The sequence below is a fragment of the Chelonia mydas genome, chromosome 11 (genome assembly GCF_015237465.2).
Source record: "Chelonia mydas isolate rCheMyd1 chromosome 11, rCheMyd1.pri.v2, whole genome shotgun sequence".
Lineage (NCBI taxonomy): Eukaryota > Metazoa > Chordata > Testudines > Cheloniidae > Chelonia > Chelonia mydas.
In genome coordinates, this window is record NC_051251.2 from 76,930,098 (window position 1) to 76,957,937 (window position 27,840).

The 27,840-nt window shown below is 42.0% G+C and overlaps 1 protein-coding gene across 6 annotated transcripts in view; it reads left to right on the forward strand.

Annotated features, from left to right (window-relative positions):
- ADARB1 (adenosine deaminase RNA specific B1) overlaps window positions 1-27,840 on the forward strand; it is a 251,278-nt gene that overhangs the window by 154,057 nt on the left and 69,381 nt on the right. For 5 of the 6 annotated variants that reach the window (XM_037912791.2, XM_037912790.2, XM_043525846.1 and 2 more), the window contains 2 exons: window positions 16,052-16,126; window positions 24,866-25,797. In XM_037912791.2, coding sequence (XP_037768719.1) covers window positions 16,099-16,126; window positions 24,866-25,797 — 960 coding nt within the window. In that variant the 5' untranslated portion in view covers window positions 16,052-16,098. Of the gene's footprint in view, window positions 1-16,051; window positions 16,127-24,818; window positions 25,798-27,840 lie in introns of those variants that run through there. The other variant, XM_037912794.2, reaches the window with a different exon arrangement.

Below are 27,840 nucleotides of genomic sequence, written 5' to 3' on the forward strand. Positions count from 1 at the left end.
ACTTACTTTAGTTGGATTCCACTCATGGAGATGCTCAGGGATATGGCCCAGAGCGGTGATGAGATGATTGGTGCAACCCCACAGGTTTTCCCAGGCTGATTGTGAGGCCAAACCATTTTGATGCTTCAGCAAAGTGAGCTATGATGCACTGGAGATTTCCCTCCGTGCGTGCTAGGAGGGCACAATCATCCGCAAAGAGTGCTTCTCTTAGTAGTAGTTTTGTTCCTTTTATTTTTGCTTTAAGCCTTGTAAGACTGAGCTGTCGTGTCTTTATCTGATGTATATGCCTCTGTTGAGTCCATTTGTAGCATGATGAGAACTTGGGTGAAGAAGAAGTTGAACAGTACAGGGGCAAGGACACAGCCTTGTTTGACTCCATTTGAAACGGGAAAGGAGTCAGTGAGATCTCCATTAAAAAGTACCTGACTTTGCATCCCCTCCTGAAATAAATGAATGATCTTTACCAGTTTTGGTGGGCAACCAAGTTTGCTAAGGATCATCCATAATCCTTCTCTATTGACTGTATCAAATGCTTTTGTCAGATCAGTGAAAACACTGAACAGATTCATGTTTTGTTCAATAAATTTTTCTTGTATTTGCCTGATACTGAAAATCATGTCTGTGGTGCTACGGCCAGGTCTGAATCTGCACTGAGTCTCGGGTAGATTGGCTTCTGAGACAGCTGAAATCAGTTGGTTCAGGAGGACACGAGCAAAGATTTTTCCAGCGACCGATGACAGAGATATCCTCCGGTAGTTATGACAGATTATTTTGCTGCCTTTATTTTTAAATAAAGGAATAACTGTAGCATCTTCGAAGTCTTGTGGCATTCCTTTGTTGTCCCAGATGTCAGTAAGGATCTTCTGGAGTGTTGTTACCACGTTTGGAGCTGCAGATTTATATATTTCTGCCAGTATTCCATCTCTGCCCGAGGACTTTCCTGAGCTCATCAAACATATTGCCTTTTCTATTTCTTCAAGTGAGTGTGGTGAGTCAAGGTGGTGCTGAATAGGCTTTTGAGGTATCTGATTAATAGCACTTGTTTCAATTGGGGATGGTCTGTTCAGTAGTTAGCTGAAATGTTCAACCCATCTCTGTTCCATGCCTTTTTTGTCTTTGATGACTGTCCTGCCATCAGCCATCATAAGCGAATCGTGTCCACTTTTGAAAGTCCATAGACTAGCTTCAAGGAATCAAAGAACTTTTTTGTTTCCTTTGTTTCTGCATACATTTGAGTGTCTTCTGCTACTTTCTTCCACCATTTATCTTGTATCAAGCGTAGTTGTCTTTGTGCCAGCAAAGGTACAAAAGTTTTATTCCAGATGATGAGAGTAACAGGCCATAGCAAGGATCATGCACTTTCATCAGTGGCCCAAAACATTGCTTGTATGTCTTTAGTTGTTGCTGCTGCTATATAGAGTTCCATAGGAAAACTGAAAAAGAGAGAGAGAGACAGACAGAGACAGAGGGAGAAAGCAGAAGTGGTCCTATGTTGTTGCTAGTCCTCAGATCTAATTCAGGTGGCCCCCTTCTGCAGGAAGGATCATCTCTCACAAGGATCATTTTGGCACCCAAACCCAGAGAAAATGGATCTAGCTAAAAGGTAACTAAGACATGCTAATTAAAATAGGTTATTTGCATGTGTTCATAAATACCCATTTAATCCTGAGAATGTATTCCACAACAAGGGCATTTTCAGGGGCTTGTTCTATCTGTAAGGCACAGTGCAAAATCAGTAGCATGGATCCAGTCACGTCCTGAGTGAAATGTATTTTTGGAGTATATACAGGAAGGTTTTCATGTGGGCCTGAATCTTCACAATGTAATAAACCAAGTGATGGCCATTTCTAGTGTGCTAGAGAGCAAGTGGGTGGAGGATTTTGTTTCACCTGGATGTAGGAAGATTAGTTGCCTCATTTCTTTGCCCTGTGCCAAGAGGTCCTTCTTGGGATCTAAATTTTGTATTAAATGCCCTGACCAAGCATCCCTGTAATCCCTTGTCTGATATGCCTCCCTCCCAACCCCCTGCTATCTTTAAAGTTGTCATCTTGGTTGCAGTCACTTTTCAAGAATCATTTTGGAGTCCTGTTCCTCTCATGACAGCAAAGTTGTGCTGTGAGTGAGTAGAATCCTTAATACCTAACTAAACACTATTCCTCAGGTCACAAGAAACTGTCTTTTCCCCCATCTTTTGCCACATACAAAACACCCTAACCCCCCTCCCCCACACACAAAATCACCCTTCTGGCCTACTCTGCATATCACGAGACCTGTAAAAATCCACATTGAACATTCTCTGTTGTTCTATACCACTCATAAAATAAAAAAGCTGCCAAGGCTTCCGTTTTAAGATGATAAAATTGGTGTATTTCAGAAGCTTTCAGAGGTAAAAAGCCACTTTCCCCCCCAAAAATCTCTCTGCTCATTCAAGTCGATGGAAACCTGAAGGATAATATGCAACATATAAAGAGATGTAGGGTGGCAACCTGGGCATTTGTTGACACCTTCACTAAGTTTTACAAATGAAACATGCATGCCTTATCAGTCCCTGGCACTGGAGGGAGAGCAGTGCATACTATGCTCGCCCAGTAACACTTCAAACAATACAGAATACAAAAATCTACTCATTCATCCTTTGTTTTCCTCCCTTGAGACACACTGATTAGACATTCCATTGTACTGGATCTGCAGACTTTCCCATTGAAGAATGGAATAGAATGTGTTAATTTACCCTAGGGTTGCCAACTTTGTGCTGGGACCTCCACTGCCCTGCCTCTTCCCCCTGAGGTCCCTCCCCTTCACCTGGGGCCTTACCCCTATTCTCTCCTCTTCCCCTCTCCCCCATCACTTGCTGCTTTTCCCCTCCCTCCTGCCCAGGTCGGGAGGGACTCATCTGTGGAACTGGGGCTGGGACCTGCAGTTGCCCAACACAGATAGGAGACAGCCTCGGCTAAGTAGGGGCTGGTGCAGATGATAACCCGGCACCTCCCCCACCTGCAGTAACCAAACTTTGGGTGTCCAGTAAGTAGGTCTGACCGGACACTGTAAGGTCCCCTTTACAACAGGACTTTCTGGTAGCAAACCGGACACCTGGCCACCCTAATTTACCCCAAAATTTCTTTTCTTCTACCAAGAGAATCTGCAGATCCCTCTCACCCAGCACAAGGATAATAATTCTAAGGGAAGGCTTGAATTCTCACATCTTCCTTTGTTTTCTGTTTGGTGCACAATTTGTCTTTCTGCTAGTAGCTGGGGTGAAGTTTGAAGTTCTGCAGTAGGAAAAGTGTGTGATAATTTCTGTTTATGTCTGATAACCTGTTAATAATTAAATGAACTAGCTCCATGGAGCAACTTTGGAAGTATCTCAGGCTGCCTTGTTCTCTGGGAGTGGTGTCACTCCTAGCCTGTCTTGATTGACGGGGCCTGTTCTGTCCCCACGGAGCTGCAAACAGAGGTAAGACCCATTGTAAGGGATCCAAAGATGTTACTTCCAGAAGAAGGAAAACCTTTTAGGTAAGTTAATTCTCCTATTTCAGCTATTTCAGCTTTTCCCCCAGGTTTGCTGCTTCCTCTAGAAAAAACACTGGTAGGGGGATTTAGGATGGGCGAAAACTGAGGGTCTCCTTGCAACATTTCCTTTAACCCATTTTTAGCTGATTGGGTCTCTTGCTCCCCAGTGGAATGGATTCCTCCCCTAAACCCTGCAGCTCTGTGGGGATCTACCGAAAGTCAGGTCTATCAACATGGAGACATCATAGTTTTGTGCTGGCCTGGAGTCCCGCTTTGGCTCCTGCCTGTCTCTACCGTCTTGGTTCCAATACAGCCACACAACAGGCTGTATTACTTTTTACAGCTAGTCTGTAAGGAGATAGTGGGGCTGGAGGTGGAAAACAAGTTGAAGGTACATCCCCTCCCCTTATCTCATCTCAGCTTTCTCGTTCCTAATCCCTGCACCACACAAATCCTGACCCCCAAAGAGTCTTCGCAAGACCCCAAGAAAGGAGTTATGTGCATGGATCTTGCGGGAATAATATGGACCTTGGTACCCTGCTACCAAGGATTCACTGCGGAAGTAGGAAGCATGTTGAAACCTCTCCTCGGAGACTGACCATGGTTTCTTCAGTTATGTCAGTGCTACTGGGCAAATGAGTGGGTGTTCTGAGACTGGCTGCCCCAGATCCAGCTCTTCTGCCTGACAGTGAGTGTGGCTGCCCACTAAGTCATCAGGCTTGCTCCGGCAAGGTACTTTAAACAGTTATTTGAAAGGGAAAGCATTGCTAGGTGCTTGCATTTTGCTTCCTGTTGGCTTTTTACATTTAAAAAAATGTGTACAGATAAAATTGGAGTTAATGGGATCTGAGTAAACGTTGATTTAGATATGGGAGTAATCGGAGATGCCTGTGGACAAACTAATTTGAAAATTCACATCTTCTGAAGGTCTACTAGCATCACACATTTGTGCAGATAATTTAGATAATTAAACAGTATTATCAAGTGGTGACACAGACTGAATTATGAGTGGTATGGACAGCAAGCAAACTCACAGATTGGGATGCTTCACTTCTCTCAGGCTATTTCATCTTCCGTCCAAAGTATAATCTCTAATTTCAAAGGTGCAGACACATGCTATTGATATAAAGCTAGCAACTCTTTGCTGGTTTATCTTTTTATAATGCTGTAAAGGCTGTTACATTTTGGTATGATGATCATTTATATTTTTATCTTTATAATAATTTTAAGTTGTACTACTGTAACATTATATTGTTACAAACTGTTACCATATTCTGTAGATCCTACTTCTACTAATGAACATTATATATTTTCTGGGCCAAATTCTGCTCTCAGCAACACTAACATAAATGCACAGTAACTTCATTGACAGCAATGCAGTTTTCTGGGTCAAACCACTCCCCTCTGTGGATGGTTTCTCTGGTGGTGAATGCACCTCCCCCTCTCCAACCCGTCCTAGTTGTTCTGCCCAGAGATTTGTGCCTGAGAATTGTGGAAAGGACCAACGGTGGGGCTGCGATTGACATGTATCTTTTATGTTCAGGTTTTTAGACTGTGACTATCGTGGTTTGTCTCCCCATCCTCAGCTGCCAATGATAAATATCTAAAATGTTGTCGGAACCTGAGACTGCATTCATTTTTGTGCAGAACCCCTCTCCACACTGTGGAAAACTCCCTTTAAGACCTTGTTTTCTCTACAGAGTTTTGTCGACAGAAGTAATCTTTCGTAAACAAAATAATGTAGGTGTACACACACAGTGTTCCTTCCGCCGACAAAACTCTCCTGCTTTGCCGACCAAAATAAAACCACCTCAACGCGAGGCGTAGAGCTTTTTGTGGCAAAGTTATATTGACAAATTGTCAGTATAGACACTGCGCTTGGTTATGCTGATGTAAATAGCCTCCAGGAGGCATCCCACAATGCCCATCCTGACCATTCTGGTCAGCAGTTTGAACTCTGCTGCCCTGCAGCCAGATACACAGGCATATGCCCCTTCCCCTTTAAAGGCGTGGGAATTTTTGACGTTCCACTTCCTGTTTGCTCGGTGTGGAGAGCTCATATCACATCTTCCCAGCGGACCATGGTGACTCCGTAGCAAACGCTCTCCTGCTTGGAGCACATCTGAGTTGGTGGATGTGCTGGCTCTGTGGGGAGAGGAGGCTGCTCAGTCCCAGCTTCACTCCCGCTGTAGGAGCTTCGATACCTACAGTCTGATTTCTCGTGGCATGTTGCATAAGGGGTATGAATGGGACACGCATCAGTACCGTGCAAAGATTAAAGGCGCTGAGGCAGGCATACCAGAAGATAAGGGAGTCATTTCATCACTCTGGCGTTGCACTGAAGACCTGCCGCGTCTGTAAAAAGCTGGATGCCATACTCAGCAGAGGTGCTGTGCAGTATTCCTGACGTAGAGCTCCAAAGCATTTTACCCTTTGTGGATCACAAATAACGAGTATATCTGTGGTGTGCATTTGATACATTTATTATATTTATATACTATTGAAATTGCATGGAAGCAATGCGAGCATGATGCTTTTACTATTTTTCTGTTAATATGTTAATACCATGTTACTACTGGTTTTTTAAAATACAGTTTTAAATCTCTATTGGTCTGACACTTGTGCACACTGTAGAGCTAAGTATATTCCACACCATTTTTTGGTACTAATTGTGTTGTATTGAAATTTGAATTAGACATGTACTGATCTGTGCACTAGCAAAAGACCATCTTGGTCCACTTAGAATATTTTCTGAATTCACTGCTATTTGCCCATTCGGTTTAGTGTAAAAAGTAAACCTGAAAAATACCAGTACATATTTATTGGAGGAAGTAATATTAATACTTTGAGCTAAGAAGATATAAGGTGTTATGTAGAGAAGGATTTACAAAAATGAAGTGCCACAACACCCTGTGAACTAATTAGGTAGTATTACCACATTTTACATTTGGAAAAACTGATGCAGGTAGAATTTAAATGATTTGCCTACATTCACACAGCCATGACGGGTAGAGGCAGCCAGGGATACGGCCTAGAACTTCTCATAAATCCCATGTTTAACCATTAGACGCACTTCCCTTAAAATTTGTTTTGTTTTGCCAACGGAGACTGTGCAGTTAGTATTTCTTCCAAACTTTTACTTATGCAATCTTCATACACTGCACACACATTATACTGATATTTTGAACATGATAGTTAAAAGGTCTCTACTAAGGGACACATCCTGACCCCTGGATACACAGCAGTAGGAGGCCCCTAATTCTCTACAACAGCTTACCCCCTCCGAAGGATATCTAGGCTGCTACGTAAGATGAATGTGGCATCATGCCAGAGGAGAATTTTATGGCAGGATTTGAAGAAGGGCAAAGTGATAGCTTTGCAGAAGTAGCAGTATTGGAGAGAATGTGAAAATGTTGAAAAATTTTACAAATGAGCAGTCAAGACTGGCACCATTTCAGGTGCAAAGGGGGCAGATGTCAGTGTCTCTCTACATATGAGATGATAGAAGTGTGTGGATAGGCATAAAAAACCTTTGAAAGCAAATACAAGTAGCTTTGTGTTTGATTCATTGGAGTGCGGGGAGCCAAAGTAGGGATGCAAAAGGGATGTGTGAGAGACAAGGTTGAGGTGATGAGCCAAGATAAAGTCTTTGCAGCAGCATTATGTGTAGATGTAAATGGGGCAATATGGGTTTTTTCAAGGCCAGAGAGGAGAACTTTGCAGTGGTCAACATGCAGGGTGATGAGGGCATGGATGATAGTTCATTATCATGATATCTGAGCTCCCCCTGCAATACGTTGCACAATAATATTTCACAATAATATTTCACATATGCTCTTTGCAGATAGATGAGTTCTCAGTCATCTTGTTCTAGAAATAAAAAGCATCATTGCCTGGATTTCTTCCAGTCATTTTTCAGGGTTCTCATTATACATAAGAGATTCTATAAATAGGTCACTAGACGGAATTGCATTCTCTGCTTAGTCGTTTGGTTACAGTTAGTTTTCTGCCTAGAAAGAAAATACTGAATTTGGTCTCCATTCCCCTTTTCTATTTATATGGTTACTTTCCACAAATAGAACTGTGTATGTGATTTATTATCCCATTTTCTGTGGTGTTCAGGTTTTTATTAAGTACAACAGATGTGCATCTGGAAGGTTAACTGATATTGTAGACTGGACAAAAGCTTTATTGTAGAAAGGTAATTCTCTGTGGTCCTAATTTTGCAACATTACACAGTGTCTTTTAGACTTACTCTGTAAATAATTTAGCTGAATTAATCAGTCTGCAGTTAATTACTGCCAACCAACTTTGCTATAGTCAATACTTTTTTGAGGGGTTAACTTTTTGAGAGAACTTAAATTATGAGAACATATGAAGTCATGCATATGCATGCACAAATGCAACTTTACCATTATAACTTTTGAAATATACTGTGTGTGTGTGTGTGTATATATATATAACATCATGTATAAGTAGGAGCATTGCCAGCACATCAAGGGACGTGATCATTCCCCTCTATTTGGCATTGGTGAGGCCTCATCTGGAGTACTTTGTCCAGTTTTGGGCCCCACACTACAAGACAGTTATGGAAAAATTGGAAAGAGTCCAGCGGAGGGCAACAAAAATGATTAGGGGGCTGGAGCACATGACTTATGAGGAGAGGCTGAGGGAACTGGGATTATTTAGTCTGCAGAAGAGAAGAATGGAGGGGGAATTTAATAGTGTCTTTCAACTACCTGAAAGGGGGTGCCAAAGAGGATGGATCTAGGCTGTTCTCAGTGGTGGCAGATGACAGAACAAGGAGTAATGGTCTCAAGTTGCAGTGGGGGAGGTCTAGGTTGGATATTAGGAAAAACTTTTTCACTAGGAGGGTGGTGAAACACTGGAATGGGTTACCTGGGGAAGGTGGTGGAGTCTCCTTCCTTAGAGGTTTTTAAGGTCAGGCTTGACAAAGCCCAGGCTGGAATGATTTAGTTGGGGATTGGTCCTGCTTTGAGCAGGGGTTGGACTAGATGACCTCCTGAGGTCCCTTCCAACCCTGATATTCTATGATTTTAAGTTTTGTACAGAGAATTATTTCCATTTTGTAGTCTTCCATTCATGAAAATATTTTGGCAAGTGTTCTGATAATGAAAAAGAAAAAAAAATTATGTACAAGAAAAGAGTTATACATCAGTTGGGTTGACTCCAGCAGAGCTGCCTTGGTAGTTGTCATCTCAAAATGATTTCAGTAGCAGAAATGGCCAACACAACTGTGTGTGATAGCTTAGTTCTTAGTAGGTGTATTAAGTACCTACTCCCTCTCAACCTCACTTTGCCTGTTTTGGGGATAATTCACAATATATTGATCAAAAAATAGAATTTTAACATTTGCAGTTTTCCTTTGAAATATTGTTGACAATATTAGCATATCACTGGGTCTGATTTTCCTTAATAAAAACATTTTTGTCTTTTCAGCATTTTGTAAAGAGCAATTCAAAAGCATTTTGGCACTAACATATAGTTTAGGAGCAACCATCTTACAACTACAATATTACTGTGTATATTAGGGATCTCAAACTCAAATCACCACTAGGGCCACATGAGGACTAGTACATTGCCCCAAGGGCCACATCACTGACACCTTTTCATATAAAGATACAAAAGCCCCACCACCTCTGCCCCCATCCCCACTCCACCCATGAGGCCCCGCCCCTGCCCCACCTCTTCCCTGCCCCCATTCCAACCCCTTCCCCAAAGTCTCCACCCCAACTCCACCCCCTCCCTGCCCCTATTCCAACCCCTTCCCCAAATCCCTGCCCCGCCTCTTCTCCACCTCCTCCCCTGAGCATGCAGCTCCCCACTCCCTCCTGGAAAGTGCTAAGCGTCGCCAAACAGCTGTTTGGCAGTGGGAAGCGCCTGGAGGTAGCCAGAGAAGCAGGGACACAGCGCGCTGTGGGCAGCAGGTGAGATGAGTTTGGCAGCCACAGGAAATAACTTGGGGCGGGGGGTGAGGAGCCAGGGAGCTTGGCAGGCCGCAGCAAATAACTCCACGACCCACGTGTCTGAGATCCCTAGTGTATATTCTAGTAGAATGCAAAGGTCATTAGATATTTTCTTTTTATATTTTAAAATGATTTTCATGCTTGTAGAAGGGTCTGAGAAACAAGTCTTATTTATCCACAGAAGCTTTACTACATTTCTAGATATTTGCATTTGTTAATTGGCTGTATTTTATTTAGTTATATTTTATTCAGAACATAGTAATTGCCAGACTCCTGCCATTGGGGAATATTGCAATAGTTCTTGCACCTTCTTGTAAAAAATGAGTTCTATTAAAGTATTGATTAGTGAGACATCAGATAGTAAGATTAACTGAATTTATTAAGCTAGATAACTCTAACTAAAGAATATAACAGCCCATTACAGAAAGGGGTGATGTTTACCACACCAATCTGGACTCCAGTCTGCAAACTCAACTTAACCCAACTTTGGTCATGCTTTTACAGATCTTTATGTGTAACTTGTTTACCTTGTATTACAGTTTGTGGTACAACTGCATGACTGGTACCATCCAGTCATTGACATATGTCAACTTGTTGACAGTACAGCTTATATCTTCCATTATGTTCCAAATTTCCACCATAACAACTTTAACCAACTTACAATAGAGCTTAGATAGTGAAAAACAAATCTTTCATATACCTGTGCTGTGAGTAAAATTCCCCTCAACCATTTCCATTTTCTTATACCCTTTCATGTGATTTCAATTACAACTTAGCTTAGCAGAAAACAATTTACAATAGGTTGTGAAAGTATATCATACTAATTTTTTTTTACTCTATAAAGAGTCTTAACTGGTACATTTCCATCATCTTTCTCTTAGCGTTAATTGCCAAACTTTATGGGAGTCTTGCATGACAATTCTTTTAGCATAGCCTTGGGGAATTCTTGGGCTTTAGGCCTCTGTACTAAAAATCCTCTCAAGCATCTGGTACTGGCCACAGCTGGAGACAGAATACTGGTCTAGATGGAAAACTCTTCTGACCCAGTACAGCAATTGCTGAAGCATGAGAGTTTCCATCTATAAGCATGTGGGACTCACCCCGCGGCACCTCCTGCTTGTGTCCTGGGAATTAGCTCTAATTCCAGCCTTGGAGCACCCTCTGCAGGCCAGTGTCCCGCTTACGCCAGGCCCCCTTATCCCTCCTGGACCTGGTGCCCCTGGCAGTAACCCTCACTTGCGGGGTCTCCCCACCCAGGGGAATCCCCACCTCCTATCCCCACCTCAATCTTTGGCTACTGCCCAGTCACTCTCTAGCCCCCGTTCACTGGGGCTGACTGCAGTATATAAGCCACTCATCGCAGGCAAGGGGGTTTGGACCTGCTGCCTCTGCCTACCCGTGGGCTGCCCCCTGCAACCCCAGTACCTAACTGGCCTTCAACTAGTCCCAGCTTGGGGGGTTTCCAGGCCGGAGTTCCCTTGGCCTTCCCCCAGCCCTGCTCCACTCTAGGCACTTGGTTAGGCTCCCCAGCAGCCAGACCCTTCTCTCTCTACAGGCAGAGAGAATCTGTTTGGACTCCTGGCTCGCAGCCTCTTATAGGGGCCAGCTGGGCCTGATTGGGGCATGGCCCCAGCTGTTGCTGCTTTCCCCAATCAGCCCAGGCTTCTTGTCCTAAGCCACAGCCCTCTCCAGGGCTGTTCTAAGCCCCCGAGGGCAGGAGTGGGTGTCTACCCCGCTACACTATCCTTTCCAAAACTCTTTAAAAATATATTTAGTCACTGTTATTCCCAAACAAAAACTGAAGGAGTTATGGTTATGAGCACATATCAGTAACTTAATGATATAAACGTTACAGGAATGTATTTTGAGGATAATTAGATAGCATAACAAATTTAAGAAAATCACACTTAAGGTTAAACTTAAGAGATATGGAAACATGTTAAGGAGAGGAAATGCACAGTTAAGGCATATGTCAATGATAACACTGTCCTGTAGGAACTGCATGTAGTAACTATGCAACTGTGATTCATGCATTCTAGTATTGGTGGGCAGAGATTAGATTAAACTGATATTTAAAGATACATTTGGTTGTTGCTCTCTCTATTTTTTCCTCTTATTGTGTTAGTACAGGGTCGTGTTATGGTTGTGTTGGCCCTCTCCTTCAGGTCTTGCATGTTGTTTGTGTCTAAAAAAGATTCCATTGTAGGGCCTCCTGCAGGAGGACCAGCAGACTGTCCAAGCTCTTTTCAACTGGAGCAGGGACTTGAATCTGACTCTCTTACACCCTGGTAAATGCCCTAGCTACTGTGCTACAGAGTCTCCCTCTGGCCCAATGAATATTTAGTTTTTTATACAAAGTGGAACAGCTTCAACAGGCTAGAGGACATAGCCCCATCCCAAAATACCCAAGCATCAGGCCAGTCACTTGGGATGTGGGAGACCTGGATTCAAGTCCCTGCTCTAACTCAGGCAGAGTGGGGATTCAAACTTAGGTCTCCCACATCCCACAGGAGTGCTCTAACCACTGAGCTGTTGGCTACCATACAGTAGGATTTCACTGTCTCCCCCCTGTCTTTGGGGTGTGTGGTGGTTTTTTTTTCTTTTTGTGAGAATGGACTGACCTGTCTTAGGTGCCTAACTCCAGGAGAGGATTCACGGCGGAGAATCCTGAGCAGAGATAGGCACTTCCTGTCAGCCCATAAATCAGGTGCATAACGGCTCAGCTCAGATCAGTAGGAGATAGGCACCAAAATATCTCTGAGGATCTGATTCTAAGCCCCAGCCCTTTTCTCTGCATTTCACTCCTGATTTGTTTAGGCGGCTCGCTGCTCAGTTGCTGGCTTCTGAGAATCCCTTTCTTAGGTGCCAAGCTTTCCCCATATAATGCATCGGGAGCCTGTGCACTCAACTTCGGGCAGAGAATTGCAGCAGGCAGCAGGGTGCCTGGGAGTTGGGTGTTTCACTGCTCAGCACTGGAATACCTACACACCTTTGAATCTAGCCCAACTTGCTGATAGAGTAAGAGGGCCTTTGGTTACTTTTTTTCCACTTAAGACTTCAACCCAGAGTGTAGGCCTAAATTGACTTAATGGCTCTAATTAAAGATGGCACTTAAAAAGCTGCATGGTGCTTAAGGATTAGCACTGTCTGTTCCCATGTTTAGTAGACCTGCTTCCGGGCTGCCTGACACACACGGTGGTAATACTGCATCTAATCTAAACACACCCTTCTCTGTTTAGCAACTGTGACATGTAATGGCAGTTTTGGGGTGGGGGGGAAGGCATCCTTCAAGTAAGGGAGGATGACACTATCACGTACACACCCAGAAGAGAAATTCTGCCCCAAAGGCTGAAAGGAAAGGACGTGGCCCTGTGAAACCACTGCCCCCCTTTCCTGCCACGTGTAAAAGGTTCCAATACTGCAAGTTACTTTGTCCCCATTTCCATTTTAAAAATAAAAAAGACCTTCAGCACTTACTGTGGCCTCCTCTCATTTCTCTTCCTATGTGCCATTGTGGTCTGGCTCCTTTCCTCTGCTGCAGCAATCTTTAGAAAGCATGCCAAGTTTCCACTGTCCCTCTAAATGCTACAGTCTCTTATCTTTCCCCTCCAGCCTTTGCTCTATGTGAAATTCTCCGCCCCCGCCCCTCACCATTTTCTCCTCTAATGACTCCTCCCTCTCTCTAACACCACCTCTCTCCAAACTTTCCTTCCTTCCACATCCAAGTCTCCTGGAACACCTAAAACTCCCCTAGTCTCTTATCCTTTCCCTCATACTTACCTCATTCTCTCCTTTTCCCACCAAAACCCCTTATACTGTCCTCTTCTCTGCAAATCTGCCAATCTCTCCTTTCCCTCATGGGAAATGCCTCATTTCCCAACCTCTTTCCCTGCCTCATACTCCCTTTATCCTCTTTTTCCCTGCATTCACCAGTCTTTCCTCTCTCTTATCCCAAACCACCTGACTCTTCATTTTGATTTTTCTGCTATTTTATTGTTTGTTGTTACACTGCACTAATCAGCGTGACAGTCCTCCTTTTCCCCCAAATCCTCCAGTCTCTCATTCCTCTCCTTCCAAACCACTTCATTCTCCTCACTATGCCTAGTGTCTCCTCTCTATACAAGACTGACTTCCTCAGTCTCTTCTCCCTTTCACAAATCCAGCTCACTTTCTTCTCTTCCCAACCCCCTCCTCCTCCTCTCCCTGATGGCCTGTACTGGTTTCATTTTAAAGCTGTGAACATCTTATGGAGAGCTTCACGTGCTTTTTTTTCAAGATGAAGTACAAGGAACCATATTTATTATTCATGCATTTCCATTTCCTGCCTTTATAAGAAAATGTGTGTGCTCTTTGATTTGATCAATACAGGCATTTGGTAGGTGCCTGTATCAATGTTTGCAAGAAATGTGTTATACACCTAAAACAAAAATTCACTGACGAGGCTAGTTATGGTCTTTAACAAAAGTGGGGGTTTTACTTAGGGTTCTTTTCAGTCATCATATGCAGTCCAAATGTATGCTGAAACTATAAACACAAAGCATGAATTCCAAATGGAAATCCATTTTTATCAAATTTTTCATTTAATTGTGGTTACTTATAGACTCATAGGACAAGTCTACACTTCAACGCTACATCAGAATAGCTGCACCGATGTAGCATTAGACGTGCTGGCATAATTACTCTATCTCTGCGAGAATTGGGAGCTATGTTGTGGGGAGAGCGTCTCCCGCCGACATAGCACTGGTGTGGTGGACAGCGCAAAACTTGTGTCGCTCCAGGGGGGAGGGTGTTTTTAACACCCGAGTGATGTAAGTTACAGTGACTTATGCGGTAGTGTAGACTGGCCCATAGACTTTAAGGTCACAAGGCGCCATCGTGATAATCTATTCTGACCTCCTGCCCATCATGGACCGTAGATCTTCCGCCACAGACTCCTGTAATAGACCCATAACCTCTGTCTGAGTTACTGAAATCCTCTAATTATGATTTAAAGACTTCAAGTTCCACAGAATTCACCATTTACTCCATTCCAAACCAGCAAGTGACCCATGCCCCATGCTGCAGAGGAAGTCGAAACAAAAATAGGGTCTCTGCCAATCTGACCTGGGGGGAAATTCCTTCCCAACCCCAAATATGGTGATCCATTAGACCCTGAGCTAGTCACCAGGGAAAGAATTCACTGTAGTAACTGAGACCCCTTCCCATCCAGTGTCCGATCTTCAGCCATTTGAGATATTTGCTACTAGCAGTCGCAGATGGGCCACATGATCGGCCTGCTGGCGGAGGAGGGGTGCTCTGTCCTGCTGCTGCTACGCCTCCCCCCAACCCCCCGGCACTTCCAACTTGCTCAGCCCCTCCCCCCGGCAGCCGGGCCTGGGCGGGAAGCTGAGGGAGTGGTACAGAGACGCTTCTCATGCCAGCTGACTCCCCTCAGGGTCTCTGTGAGAGAGCCCGGCTGGGGAGGTGGCGGCAGCCCATCCCCCCTCTGCCTGCCCGGGCCCAGCTGTTGGGGACCGGCCGAGTGTGTGGGAAACGTGCTGAGGAAGGGAGTCTTGTGCTGATTTTTTAGCATAATTAAATGTCTGGAAAGCATAGAGAAAAGGTAAAGGTGCAAAGTAGTAAGATTATAATGGTCTTGTCTCTTGTTGTAATGTGATGTCTATAGACTTCCCTGATTTTCAAAGACACCGAGCATCCATTGCTCCCGTTAAAGTGAATGGGTGCTCAGCACTTCTGAAAATCCAGACCATTATTCTTGTAACATAACCTCAGGTATTGCAAGTAACACCAAGATATTCAGGCAGTCCACATGTAGGGAAGAGACAGCACCATCTGTTTCTCTCTCCTGCGGATATGGTCTTCACCATCGCTATTCAGCAGCACAGCTTCTAGAAGGATGTCGGAGCAAAGGCTGGCTTTATGTATATAAATGTCTAACCAAACCCAGTCTTTACCACAAACCCCCGCTTTCCAGGAACTGTCCTTTTAAGTAGTAGTACCTGCTCTACCCTGCATATGATTTGCCTGGATTTTCTTGATGTTACCTGCAACATCAAGTTGCCAGTATTTTGACTTTGTCCTTTTTCCTCTGGCTTGCTGGAGGGGAAGCATCTCTCCGCTGAACCAGTTCCAGAGGTGCTGTCACGTGTGACCTTTTAACTGGTCACATTGCTTAAAATAGTCTGTTGGTGCAATAGATAAGGAAATGACCACATTTTCCAGTGAGAGTGCATAGTTTATATCTTGTAAGTATATGAACCAGGGAAAGTACAACAGATTAAAAACAGTATGCCCTTCTAGACAGTCTGCCATCTGAAAATGTAAAAATGCTTGTAAACATAAATGGGTTCTTAGCATCTCCATATCTTTGAGCTCGAGAAATAGCATTACCCTTCTGTGGGGGAAAGACACACAGAGTTGTTCCTGACTGCACATGATTGTGGGAGAGCCGTGGAAACAACTCCGATCTCCTGACTCCTAGTCCCAGCCTTCATCATGTGGGCTCTTTCATTTTACGTAATATAAGCTTAAAACACCCACTCTCTATTTTTCAGATAGAAGCTGTCTACGCCAGTCAAGAAACCAGCAAAAGTATTTCACTATGGATATAGATGATGAAGAAAATATGAGTAAGATATGTATATTTACTTAATAAACAATATAGTCCTTTCTGCAAGAGCCATTTTCCTTGCAGCTGGGTGGGCATACAGAAACGATATGAATCCAATGAGAGGAAATTTCTGTGTGTGTATAGTTCACTTTATACTTGTGTTCATTAAAAAAGAATTTCCATACTGGGAAAGCTTTCAAATACATTCTGATTAACACATAATCCAGTTACCCTTCACGTGATTTATATCTTCATACCAAGATCACTAATCGTCAAAGATATTTGTATTTCAAAACAGCATGCTCCCTCTTAGCCTGTTTTCTCCTACTTTGAACCTGCAGTGAAGTAATGATGATTAATTAATACATCTAGGGTTTGCACTGAAGAAATACGGGGTGATATACTGTATTGATACAACACGCACACACGTACCCTGTGTAGCATACTGTCTCCTACAAAAAACTAGATGTCCCAACACCCCTAGCTCTATGTACTTTCTACCTAATATCCCCAAATGCCACCCTGCAGAAGAACTGGAAGTAGAGATTACAGGACTATCCTAAACTCATATGAGGTCTGGGTTAGTGTAAGAGAGGAGCTCCTGCCTCTTACAATCTTCCAGCTAGATTACAGGCTGAACAGAGATCTTATCTGCCCTAAAGATCAGAGCCTTTGTGCGCCAGGAGTGTGTCTGTAGCGGCCAGTCAATCAACAGGCAATAGATGACACTAAACTGGGAGGAGAAGTAGGTACGCTGGAGGGTAGGGATAGGATAAAGAGGGACCTAGACAAATTAGAGGATTGGGCCAAAAGAAATCTGATGAGGTTCAACAAGGACAAGTGCAGAGTCCTGCACTTAGGACGGAAGAATCCAATGCACCGCTACAGACTAGGGACCGAATGGCTCGGCAGCAGTTCTGCAGAAAAGGACCTAGGGGTGACAGTGGACGAGAAGCTGGATATGAGTCAACAGTGTGCCCTTGTTGCCAAGAAGGCCAATGGCATTTTGGGATGTATAAGTAGGGGCATTGCCAGCAGATCGAGGGACGTGATCGTTCCCCTCTATGCGACATTGGTGAGGCCTCATCTGGAGTACTGTGTCCAGTTTTGGGCCCCACACTACAAGAAGGATGTGGAAAAATTGGAAAACATCCAGCGGAGGGCAACAAAAATGATTAGGGGACTGGAACGCGACTTATGAGGAGAGGCTGAGGGAACTGGGATTGTTTAGTCTGCAGAAGAGAAGAATGAGGGGGGATTTCATAGCTGCTTTCAACTACCTGAAAGGGGGTTCCAAAGAGGATGGATCTAGACTGTTCTCAGTGGTAGCAGATGACAGAACGAGGAGTAATGGTCTCAAGTTGCAGTGGGGGAGGTCTAGGTTGGATATTAGGAAAAACTTTTTCACTAGGAGGGTGGTGAAACACTGGAATGGGTTACCTAGGGAGGTGGTGGAATCTCCTTCCTTAGAAGTTTTTAAGGTCAGGCTTGACAAAGCCCTGGCTGGGATGATTTAGTTGGGGATTGGTCCTGCTTTGAGCAGCGGGTTGGACTAGATGACCGCCTGAGGTCCCTTTCAAACCTGGTATTCTATGATAGATGGAATGAGATTTGCAGGGAACAGAGATCATTATTACTTTTGGGGTGTACCTGGGGGAGGGGAAACTAGGTAAATTGGGCAAGAAAGAGAGTTTGGGAAACCTGGGAAAGGGATAGGAATTGTGAGGACATGGGGTACAGGAGAATGGAGGGAGGGAGGATAAAGTAGATCAAATATAAGGGTTTGTGAAACAAGAAAGAGGGAATGTATAAGGAGAGAAATCAAGTAATGGAGGAAAGAAAAGGAAGAAAATTGTACAGTGCTCTGGTCCCCAGCTATTTGGAGTAACAGATTGTTCTCATTAACGGTTTAGTCTTGCTCTGGCTCAGATTTAGCAAAGCATTTAAGCAAGTGTGTAGCTTTAGATATGAGTAGCCCCTTGGCTTCAATGGAACTCCGCAAGGGCTTAAAGTTAAGCACGTGTCTAAATGCATTATTGAATTGGTGTGAAAGTACTCAGCCTCGTGCAGGGTTGAGCCCTAATTACCTACAGGAAGAAATACTGCCACCACATTATTATGCAGTTATCTCATTTTAAAGGTATTTGGTCTTCTAACTATCCTTATTTTTTGTGAATGATAATGAAGTAGTGTATATGTGTTGCTCTTGAAGTACTGTGCATGAAAATCTCCTATGCTTTACTGTAAATTGTTCAACGCTGTTTAAACATGAGCATTTGTTTATTCTGTCCCTGAATTGTAAAGCGAACGTATATCATACCCTTTCTTTGATAAAGACATCCTGACATCCTAACAGTACAGCAAGGCCTTGTATGGGAAGGATACAATTTTACATGGGACGTTACAGTGCATTTTTATTGGGAAATCAAGAAGCTGGGCTGTTGTAAAATGACTTCATTTTATTAAAATTTATTCTTCTGGGCTGTGTTTCTTTAATTAAAATACTAGCTTGGGTTGGCCTGTGTTTGCTGCCAGTTAAATAAATTTTCTTGCATATTCAGAAGATTTTAATGTAGAGAAGACAACTGAATCAACTAGACATTTAAAAACAACAAAATGATCAATTAGCCAAAATTCATTCAAACAGCACAAATAGGAAATGGCAGCAATGCCTTTGCCTTTCAACTGATGTAAGAACTACTAGAATCCCATAGTGCTGAATTGAAGTTTGTGAACTTTCCTGGAAAATAGTTTCAGTAAGTAGAGATAAATATTCCTGAACCCTTATCCCTTACTGTTACCTTGCAACTAGGGAGGCCATGACACATTCATATTGGGTTTGTCTTTTTATTTATTTTTTTTAAGCCTAGGCTGTGCTCTGGAGGCTATGTTGAGAACAAGATCAACAATTTCCAAAAGACACTCCCATAATAAGGACTAAAAGAAGTCAGAGATGTAATTTTGATAATTCAAGTGAATTAAAGAAAATACTACATAATTAAATAGACATGTTCTAACTGAATATGCCTGAATACAAATAAAAATGGCCCTGCAGAGTTTGAGGAAAATGTTATTTTTTTATATTGATGTCCTGTAAATTTCCTTATTCAAAATATTTAATATGTCTGCAACTTTTTTAATTAAAATGAGAAGTCAGTTAAATGCAATAAGCTTTTCATCTTGTCACATAAAAATGTCACTGCACCAAGGACGATGCATGAAGCATATGGTATAATCAAGGGATGTCTAAGGGAAACTAAATACAGCCAGTTACAGTTGGATGATGATGTCATGTATGATACAGAGGAGTCTTTGTGCATTTGTATGTCTCCTTAGTGTGTGCGTGCGTGGGGAAGGGATTTTATTAAGGGTAAAATTCTTCTAAATAAATTTGATAATATAACCTTTTAAATGATGAAAAAATCAGCCCATCTATCGTTGAATTCTACAAATATTAATATTCGCTACCTTTCTGCACTTTTAACTCAGGTGGAGCTGCAGCATGTAGTATCAGAAGTTAGCTATGAAAGCTTATATTATTTTGTGGAACTACTTTTTAGGGAAATCTTGACAGGAGAGGAAGGTGGACATATGCAATATCATAGCCTCCAACTATAATCTTTATTTTACCTGCAGAGACTAAAACTCACATAAAATTGGTTGTGCAAAATTTGAATGCAATGGTTATATTTTTTTTCTAAAATAGGGAAAAAATTGAAAAAACACTTGTTGGCATTTCAGGTGAAAGTGGGTATAATGCCTTTTTGTCTTTTATGCATTGAAGGTGTGGAGAAGGTGATATAACAACAGAAGCAGTGGAAACTAGTTATAATTTATTTATTGAGTTGAATTTTTTACTGCTCCACATTAAGTCCATCCAATGCTCTGAGTGTCCTTGGCAATCTTTTAAAAATGTTCATAATAATAAAAAGACCCATCAATTACCTCAGTATAAAACCAGATAACCCTGCAGCAGTATCAAAATATAAAAAATTATTTGACCTCCCCTCAAAATCCCTTCTCCCCACAAAATCCATCCCATTGCCCAGACCTACCCATCAGATTGTGTCCGAGAGAGAAGAGACGGGTCTTGCAGCACACCCTGAATTTGAACCATTCAGGGTGATGAATCCCCTTGCGGCTGTACTGATCTCTTTCTGTTTTTTCAAGTTTCTTCCCACAAAACTCATCCAGAGAGTGCTCACCCATGTGTAATTGGTCTCAACACGCCTGTTGCAAGGGAAATTGCCCTTGCTAAGAGTTCCACAAGAAAGTTAATGAGAACAGCAATAAAGAGGATGCCAACATTTTTGCAGCTGTGCCTTAACCAAGTGGGTGAAATTTAGGCACGAGAGGGATAGCTCAGTGGTTTGAACTTTGAACTGCTAAACCCAGGGTTGTGAGCTCAATCCTTGAGGGGGCCATTTAGGGATCTGGGGCAAAAATTGGGGATTGGTCCTGCTTTGAGCAGGGAGTTGGACTAGATGATCTCCTGAGGTCCTTTCCAACCCTGAGATTCTGTGAACAGAGATCATTCTTTCTCATCAGATGAGGGGACTGCCCTGATGGCCCACCTTACCTGCATGTATTTGTTAACCATGTCTTTGACCAAGAAACTCTCAAAAATAAACAAGCACACTTATAACAGATGCCTCCTCTCTTCAAAGAGGTAACTGTTTTCTTTGTAGCACGCCTTCCTTCTTTATTCTGGTGCCTTAGTAAAGCTCCAGGGAAAGAACATTTCAGTGGCAAAACTTGTTTCTTCTTCTGCTGACAACGTCAATGGCTGATCCTATCAGACTTGATTTTTGCCAACTCAGATACTGCAAAAATGCCTGAAATCTCCTGTCCACCCTGGAATATTTTTTAGTGTACATAAAACAAATTAGCTTGTCTGAGAAACGACTCACTCTCAAGTTATCTGGCGCCAAGATTTCCAAAAGTTGGATCCTGCAGTCAGACATCTAAATCCATACTTAGACTAGTTTGCAAAAGTGCTGAGCAGAGAACAGCTCTCATTGCCCATAATGGGAGCTGTGAGATGTGCAGCACTTTTGAAAATCAGGTAGATGCTTAAATACATGTTTAGAGTCTAACTTTTTGAAAATCTTGACCCTAGTGGTTAAGTGACCACTGGAAGAGTGTGTATCTTCACCAAGGAGAGGTTCAAGTAGACATCTATTCACCTGTTCAACACAAAAGCTGATTTGAAGAAGTTGTATCCATTTTGCTCAGTGCAGTGTTTTAACAGTTCAGATAGTGAAGCCTTTCTTGCAGTCTATCAGCTAAGAATTTTACTTGCCAATAAAGTTGTTGATATTGATATTTCTGAGTATGCTGCTGGTTCTAATGGATATTTTGTTGAAAACTGTGACACCAGCAGCACAAGATCTTATGTCAGGTTATAAACCAATTTCTTTTCATCGTGTTTTAGTGCTAGTTTCACATTCAAATGAGTTAATTTATAGCTAGATTTTCAGAGGATCTCAGCTGCCATTTGGGCACCTTTATGAAGTGACCAACTTTTCAAAAGCTCCTATTTAGGACATCAGGAGCAGCTGTGGGCTGAGCGCTTTTGAAATGCTTACCACTTCATATAGTGGTCTAAATGGCAGTTGAGCTCTTTTCAAAATCTGATCCATAATCTTTAAATAAATATTAATACTTAAATATAAAAGGTTTTGTTTCCAGATTAAATTACAGTAGAATCTCAAAGATACAAACACCAGAGTTACGGACTTACCGGTCAGCCGGACACCCTGTGGAACCGGAAGTAATAAATCAGGCAGCGGGGAGACAAATTAAAACCAGCAACTACTGTACTGCGTCGGGGCTTTAGCCCTGGGACTCAGGGCTTCTGCCATGGGGGTGGGGGGTTAGGTTTGCAGCCGCAGGATGGAGGTGTGGGTCAGGACTCCAGGTGGGGGTGGGGAGGCTCAGGGTTTCTTAGCCTTGGGAGCACCAGGGCTCAGGGCTTCTGACCCGTGGAGTGTACCGGGGCTCAGGGCTTCATCCCCACGGGGGGCGCCGAGGCTCGGGGTTTCAGCCCCGCGGCTCAGTTCCCAGCTTCAGCCCCGTGGGAGGCACCAGGGCTTTATCTAGAGGGGAGTGTCAGTTTCAGCCCCAGTGATTCCCCCATAGCTAAAGCCCCAAGCCCTGGCACACACACACCCCAGCTGAAACCAGGAGCAGAGCCTTGGGGAGCCCCAAGACCCAGCGCCCCCCACAGGTCAAAAGCCAGGAGTTGAGCCACAGGGTTGAAGCCCCAGCACTCCCCCCAGGTTTAAGGCCCTGCGCTCTGGTGCTTCCTCGGGGTAGAAGCCTGGATCCCCCTTCCTGGAGCCTGAGGTGTCTGTAACTCTGAGGTTCTACTGTAATATTAAAGACAGTTAGATCCGCATTCTCCTTCACAACTTCCTCAAGGAGTTGGTCTTTTCTTATTGTTACTGGTTTAGAACCCTTAATGAAAAGAAATTTATAGATGGAGGCCATGATTGGTATTTTATATCTAATAATTTCCCTTTAGTTTACAAATTATACCATTTCACAGTGAACTTCTGATGCCACATTCACTGTTCGTTAAGTAGTTTTATTAAATTATGTTACTTAAATTCCCTCAACGCAGTACTACGGTATTATAAAAGAAACAAAACTTCATGAATTAACATGTTGTGTTGACTATTATAATCCACTAGTATATATACTGTGTACAATACCATTTGAGGTTCAACTTCAGAAATCCTTTTCTGATAAAATGAATTGCCAGAGCATGTTTCTAATGATCAAACTATTAGTAATTTGGGAATATGAGTGTTCCCCAAGAAGATTTATTTTACTTCTGTTTGCCAATATTGTACCAATTTTTATTGTCCAATACCTGTTTGTTAACAACATGTATGTTTCTACTTTGGCTCTTTCTTTTGATCTTTTATTCTTTTCGAGCACCGAAAGGAGTAACCTATCGAGCTTTTGCTGGAGGATGTTATAAATGAAAATTTAGTAACCATTCCATCAGCTTTGTAAACTGGGTGAAGTGGTGTGTGTGCACCAGTATTTGGGAAAATTAAGCAAAAGTTTGAAATCCATCAAAGTGCAAGAAAATTTCCACTTTGTTTTATTTAAATTCTGGATTAATTTGTATAATCTGTTATCATTGTGGGTGTATTATATTGCTAGATATTTGAAATCTTTAAAACTGAAAGGTTGGAAACTCTTAAACTACTAAAAGTGCATTTTAATTTACATAGACTAATATAAATTCAAACTCTTTATTTGCAGCGGTTTCTTCACCTAAGAAAAATTAGGATTTAAAAGCTGCAGCAGGAACAATTCTTAGAACTAACTCATAGTATGATATCAGCACCCAAGTTCCTAATTTCAAAAATATTATGTTAAAGTAATTTAATAATTTAATTTTTTTTTATATAAAAAAATCAGTTCCATGAATAATTATCAGTGTACAACATGATTAATTTGTCAGGTTTAACCTGAACATGTATTACAAATCTTCTTGCTTTCTAATACTATCTTAATAAAGGATTGCTGTGTCTTTAGGGGGATGTTTGGAATAGGAACTCTGTCTAAAATAAAAGCAATTGCTTTTCCTTTGCAAAGAACTATAAAGTTGTGTGTAAATGACTATTAGAAATATAAAAATTTCTTGCTAGATGATAGTACAAAAACCATATATATTATTCTTCTGGAACAACATAATTTAAGCCTAATTTTTTTAACAGAATTCTGAGGAGAGATGAAGTATGTCTATTACAGACTTTACTTCCAAGTTTTGAGGACTGATATCAGAAGAATAAATATGGGCACTGAGTTTGGCTCATTCCACTCTGCAGTGCATGTTTACAGTCTAATCTAACTACCTTCGAAGTCAAAAGAAAGAAAGAGTCTGACTGGCTTCAGTGGGAGTTGGTTCAGGCTGTTAACAAGTCAGCGTGGTTGGGTGAAAAGCTCCAGTTTCTTGTTGGAATCTTCTCGGATGAACATTTAAATGATTCTAGATAAGAGCCCAGTTACCAGAAGTTAGTCATTTAAATGAGCAATATTGTTAAAATGGACACAGTTGAATATCTATATAGGTGATATATAAGTAGGGTTGTTTCAAGCAAATGAAAAGAAAAAGGTATATATAATATTTATGCACTCTTAAACCAGTGAACCTACAAAAGGAGCTTGTTATTTTTATTAAATTAATTAAATTACTCAGATTTTATATAACTTCTCTTTTTAAAATAAATAAAAATCATGTAAGATGCCATACTCGAGCCACAACATGAGCTTAAATAAAAGTGAAGTGGTTTGAATTAATATGAAAACTTATATCTCACTGGTACTCATCTTAAATGTTCCTTTTATTAGTTATTAATGGAAGGATTTTGAAATATAAGTATCAAAAATGTTGATTAAAATTATAAGTAATCTTTCTGGGTTTAGAACATTTTTCAGAACAAAAGTAATTTAAAAATAGACCTTTTGTCTCAAAAGTAATCTGAGTGCAAAATAAAAATGGTGCAAATTTTTAATCCCAGTATTAATAAAAATGTCAAATGCATAATTTGTAACTCAGACCTGCACCTGATATTTCTTGGGTTATTAAAATTATGGTTTTCTGTTTGTCCTGCAAAGACATAAACCTATAAGCACACATCACTTCCAGTTACAAAGATAGATAAAGGAATCTATAAATTTTGCATTTACAAGATCCTGCAACGAAGGCATTGTAAGTTACTCTTTCTGGGCACCACAGGTTCAAGCAGCACAGATGTTAAAGAAAACCGCAACATGGACAACGTTCTTCCTAAGGATGGCAGTGTGCAAAATACCGGGGAGGGGTCTCAACTCTCCAATGGTGGTGGTAGCAGCAGCAGAAAACGCCCATTGGAGGAGGGCAGCAATGGACACTCCAAGTTCCGCCCTAAGAAGAGGAAGAAAACACCAGGGCCTGTTTTGCCAAAGAATGCTCTGATGCAACTGAATGAAATTAAACCTGGTTTACAGTACAAGCTTCTATCCCAAACAGGACCAGTTCATGCCCCTATTTTTGTGATGGCAGTTGAAGTTAATGGACAGGTGTTTGAGGGATCTGGCCCTACAAAAAAGAAGGCAAAGCTTCATGCTGCTGAAAAGGCTTTGAGATCTTTTGTTCAGTTTCCAAATGCATCTGAAGCACACCTAGCGATGGGGAGAACACTCTCTGTAAACACAGACTTTACATCTGACCAAGCAGACTTCCCAGACACACTTTTCAATGGATTTGAAACACCAGTTCAGACTGACAATTCCTTTTATTTGGGGTCCAATGGAGATGGATCTTATAGCTCCAGTATAGACTACAGTCTGTCCTCATCCACTGTGGCCGGTACTCTTATCCAGTCCCCTCTTCCCACACCATCACCATATCCATCCACCAGTGGAAAGAACCCTGTGATGATTCTGAATGAGCTGCGGCCAGGGTTGAAGTATGAGTTTCTCTCAGAAAGTGGAGAAAGCCATGCTAAGAACTTTGTGATGGCAGTGGCAGTGGATGGTCAAACTTTTGAAGGATCGGGAAGGAACAAAAAGCTTGCAAAGGCTCGGGCTGCTCAGTCAGCTCTTGCATCCTTATTTAACATGCAGCTGGACCAGACACCATCTCGCCAGCCCATTCCCAGCGAGGGTCTCCAATTACATTTACCACAGGTGAGAAATCTATACATTTTTCTTTAAAATGTTTAGGCAGTTTCCCAGAATACATCAGCCGCTCATTTTTTAAACATTTCAAAGAATATTTCTGGTGTTAATGCTGTTTGTTTCATTATGTGATTTCTCCACTAATGATCTACCAGTGTGGAATCATTTTATTCAATTAGGAAGAAAAAATGCCACATTGTTGATTTTGTTGATCTTAATTGCATGGTGTGTAATACAATTCAAGTTCTAGTTTAGTGGTGGTTGGTGTTGAGGGAATCTTGGAACAATTGTTTTGTCTCTTGTTCTGCTGCAAAGCCTGGATTGTGAGTTGAAGTCAGGATTTATTGCTGTAGATTGTTTGACTACCTGAAAACAACTTTTACCAAAGAAAAAAATCACTTTCAGCTGCAACAAATGCTCAGAGTGAAAGGTGTTGAATAGTGGTTGTCAAGGAGAGGTTAAAATACGAGGGAAAATAAGGTTAATACAGGAGTTCCTTATTTTGACTATTTGACTAAAAGACAAAATTTCAACACACAAGACCAAAGAAATCTTGAAATATATGTGGTATAAATGGACTTTGCAATCATCTACTATAGCAGTTACAATGAAGTTTACGATTGCCTTCGAAAATATGTGTAAAATAAATATTTTTAACAAAATAACTAATAGGATATCCTAAGTATTGAGCATACTAAAAGTAGTCCAGTAACATTTGGTAGCTGCAAAGGTAACTTTATTGAGCTATCACTGAGAAAGCTGAAAGAGAGTCTACAGACCTGGACACTAAAAGTTCAACTTATTTCCTCTAGGTCCTGCAGGGTCAATTCATTGAACAATATTGAAGTTCCTTCAGGACAGATGAAATTAAGTCTTTAAAAACTATATAACGATAGATACCAACAGTTCCAAAGGACAAGTTTTATGAACACATTTTAGCTTTCCTTTTTAGTGGTGCTTATTGTGTAAGGAAGACGCTTGAATGGTCTGCCTGTTGTTATGTGCAATATTGTTGTAGCTGTGTTGGTCCCAGAATATTAGGGAAGCAAGGTGGGTGAGGTCATATCTTTTATTGGACCAACTTCGGTTGGTGAGAGAGGCAAGCTTCTTCCCAAAGATCTCTGTGTAAGCTTGTCTGTCTCACCAACTGAAGCTGGTCCAATAAGAGATATGACCTCACCCACCTTGTCTCCCTAATTGCTCTCCAAGAGCAGTCTTGGCTGAGTCAGAGACCAGGTTGGTATGCTACAAGCACAGGATATCTCTTCCCCTCATAATGCTGATGATTGTGGCTGTTGGATGCAGGTATATTGTACTGAAAGGGTTGTCCTGGGGGCTGGGTGCGAGTAGCTAGTAGTTTGCTGGGACTCAGGAGTTGTAATCTCCTTGACCAGAATTTAGAAATGCATACTGTTCTTGAAAATATTAAACTTCATTATCTCCCCTCTCAGTCCATTATTTTCTGTACTTTTATAGTGTAGTAGTAGCTTGTTAGCATGTCAGAATTTAGAAATATGTATGGGGGACACAAGTGGTCTCTTAGCCTTTGCTGGGGAATTGCATCACTGCAAGGGACAGGCATTAGCTCATTGTTACTTTTTGTGAGATTACTGAGGAGCTTTACAAACTGAACAATCAGTAACAAACATATTGGAAACACAGTGTAATTAATCAATGGTTCATATTCAGGGCATTCTGATTGCCATCATGCTTCCCCTTCTTTTTGCTTCCCACAAGAGTCTATATTTATTGGAGTCAGGCTGGGGCCAGTTGTTGTCCAAATCATGTTCTGCTTTGCCCACTGTGCCTTTTTAGCGATGTCAGAAGTGTTCACCACCCCGCCCATAGTGCCATTAACATGATCATATGGTGCATATTGTATATATTGAAGTACATTTAGAGCCAGGTTGGATATAGGTGCACAAGGAGCTCCTTCCTCCTACCCAGACCTCAATTCAAGGGCCAGTCACAACTGTATTCCCTTCTAATGTCCTGTAGGCGCAAGCCACCCAAAAGGAGCAAGGCGGACAGGGTCACGGCCTTGTCCCCTGT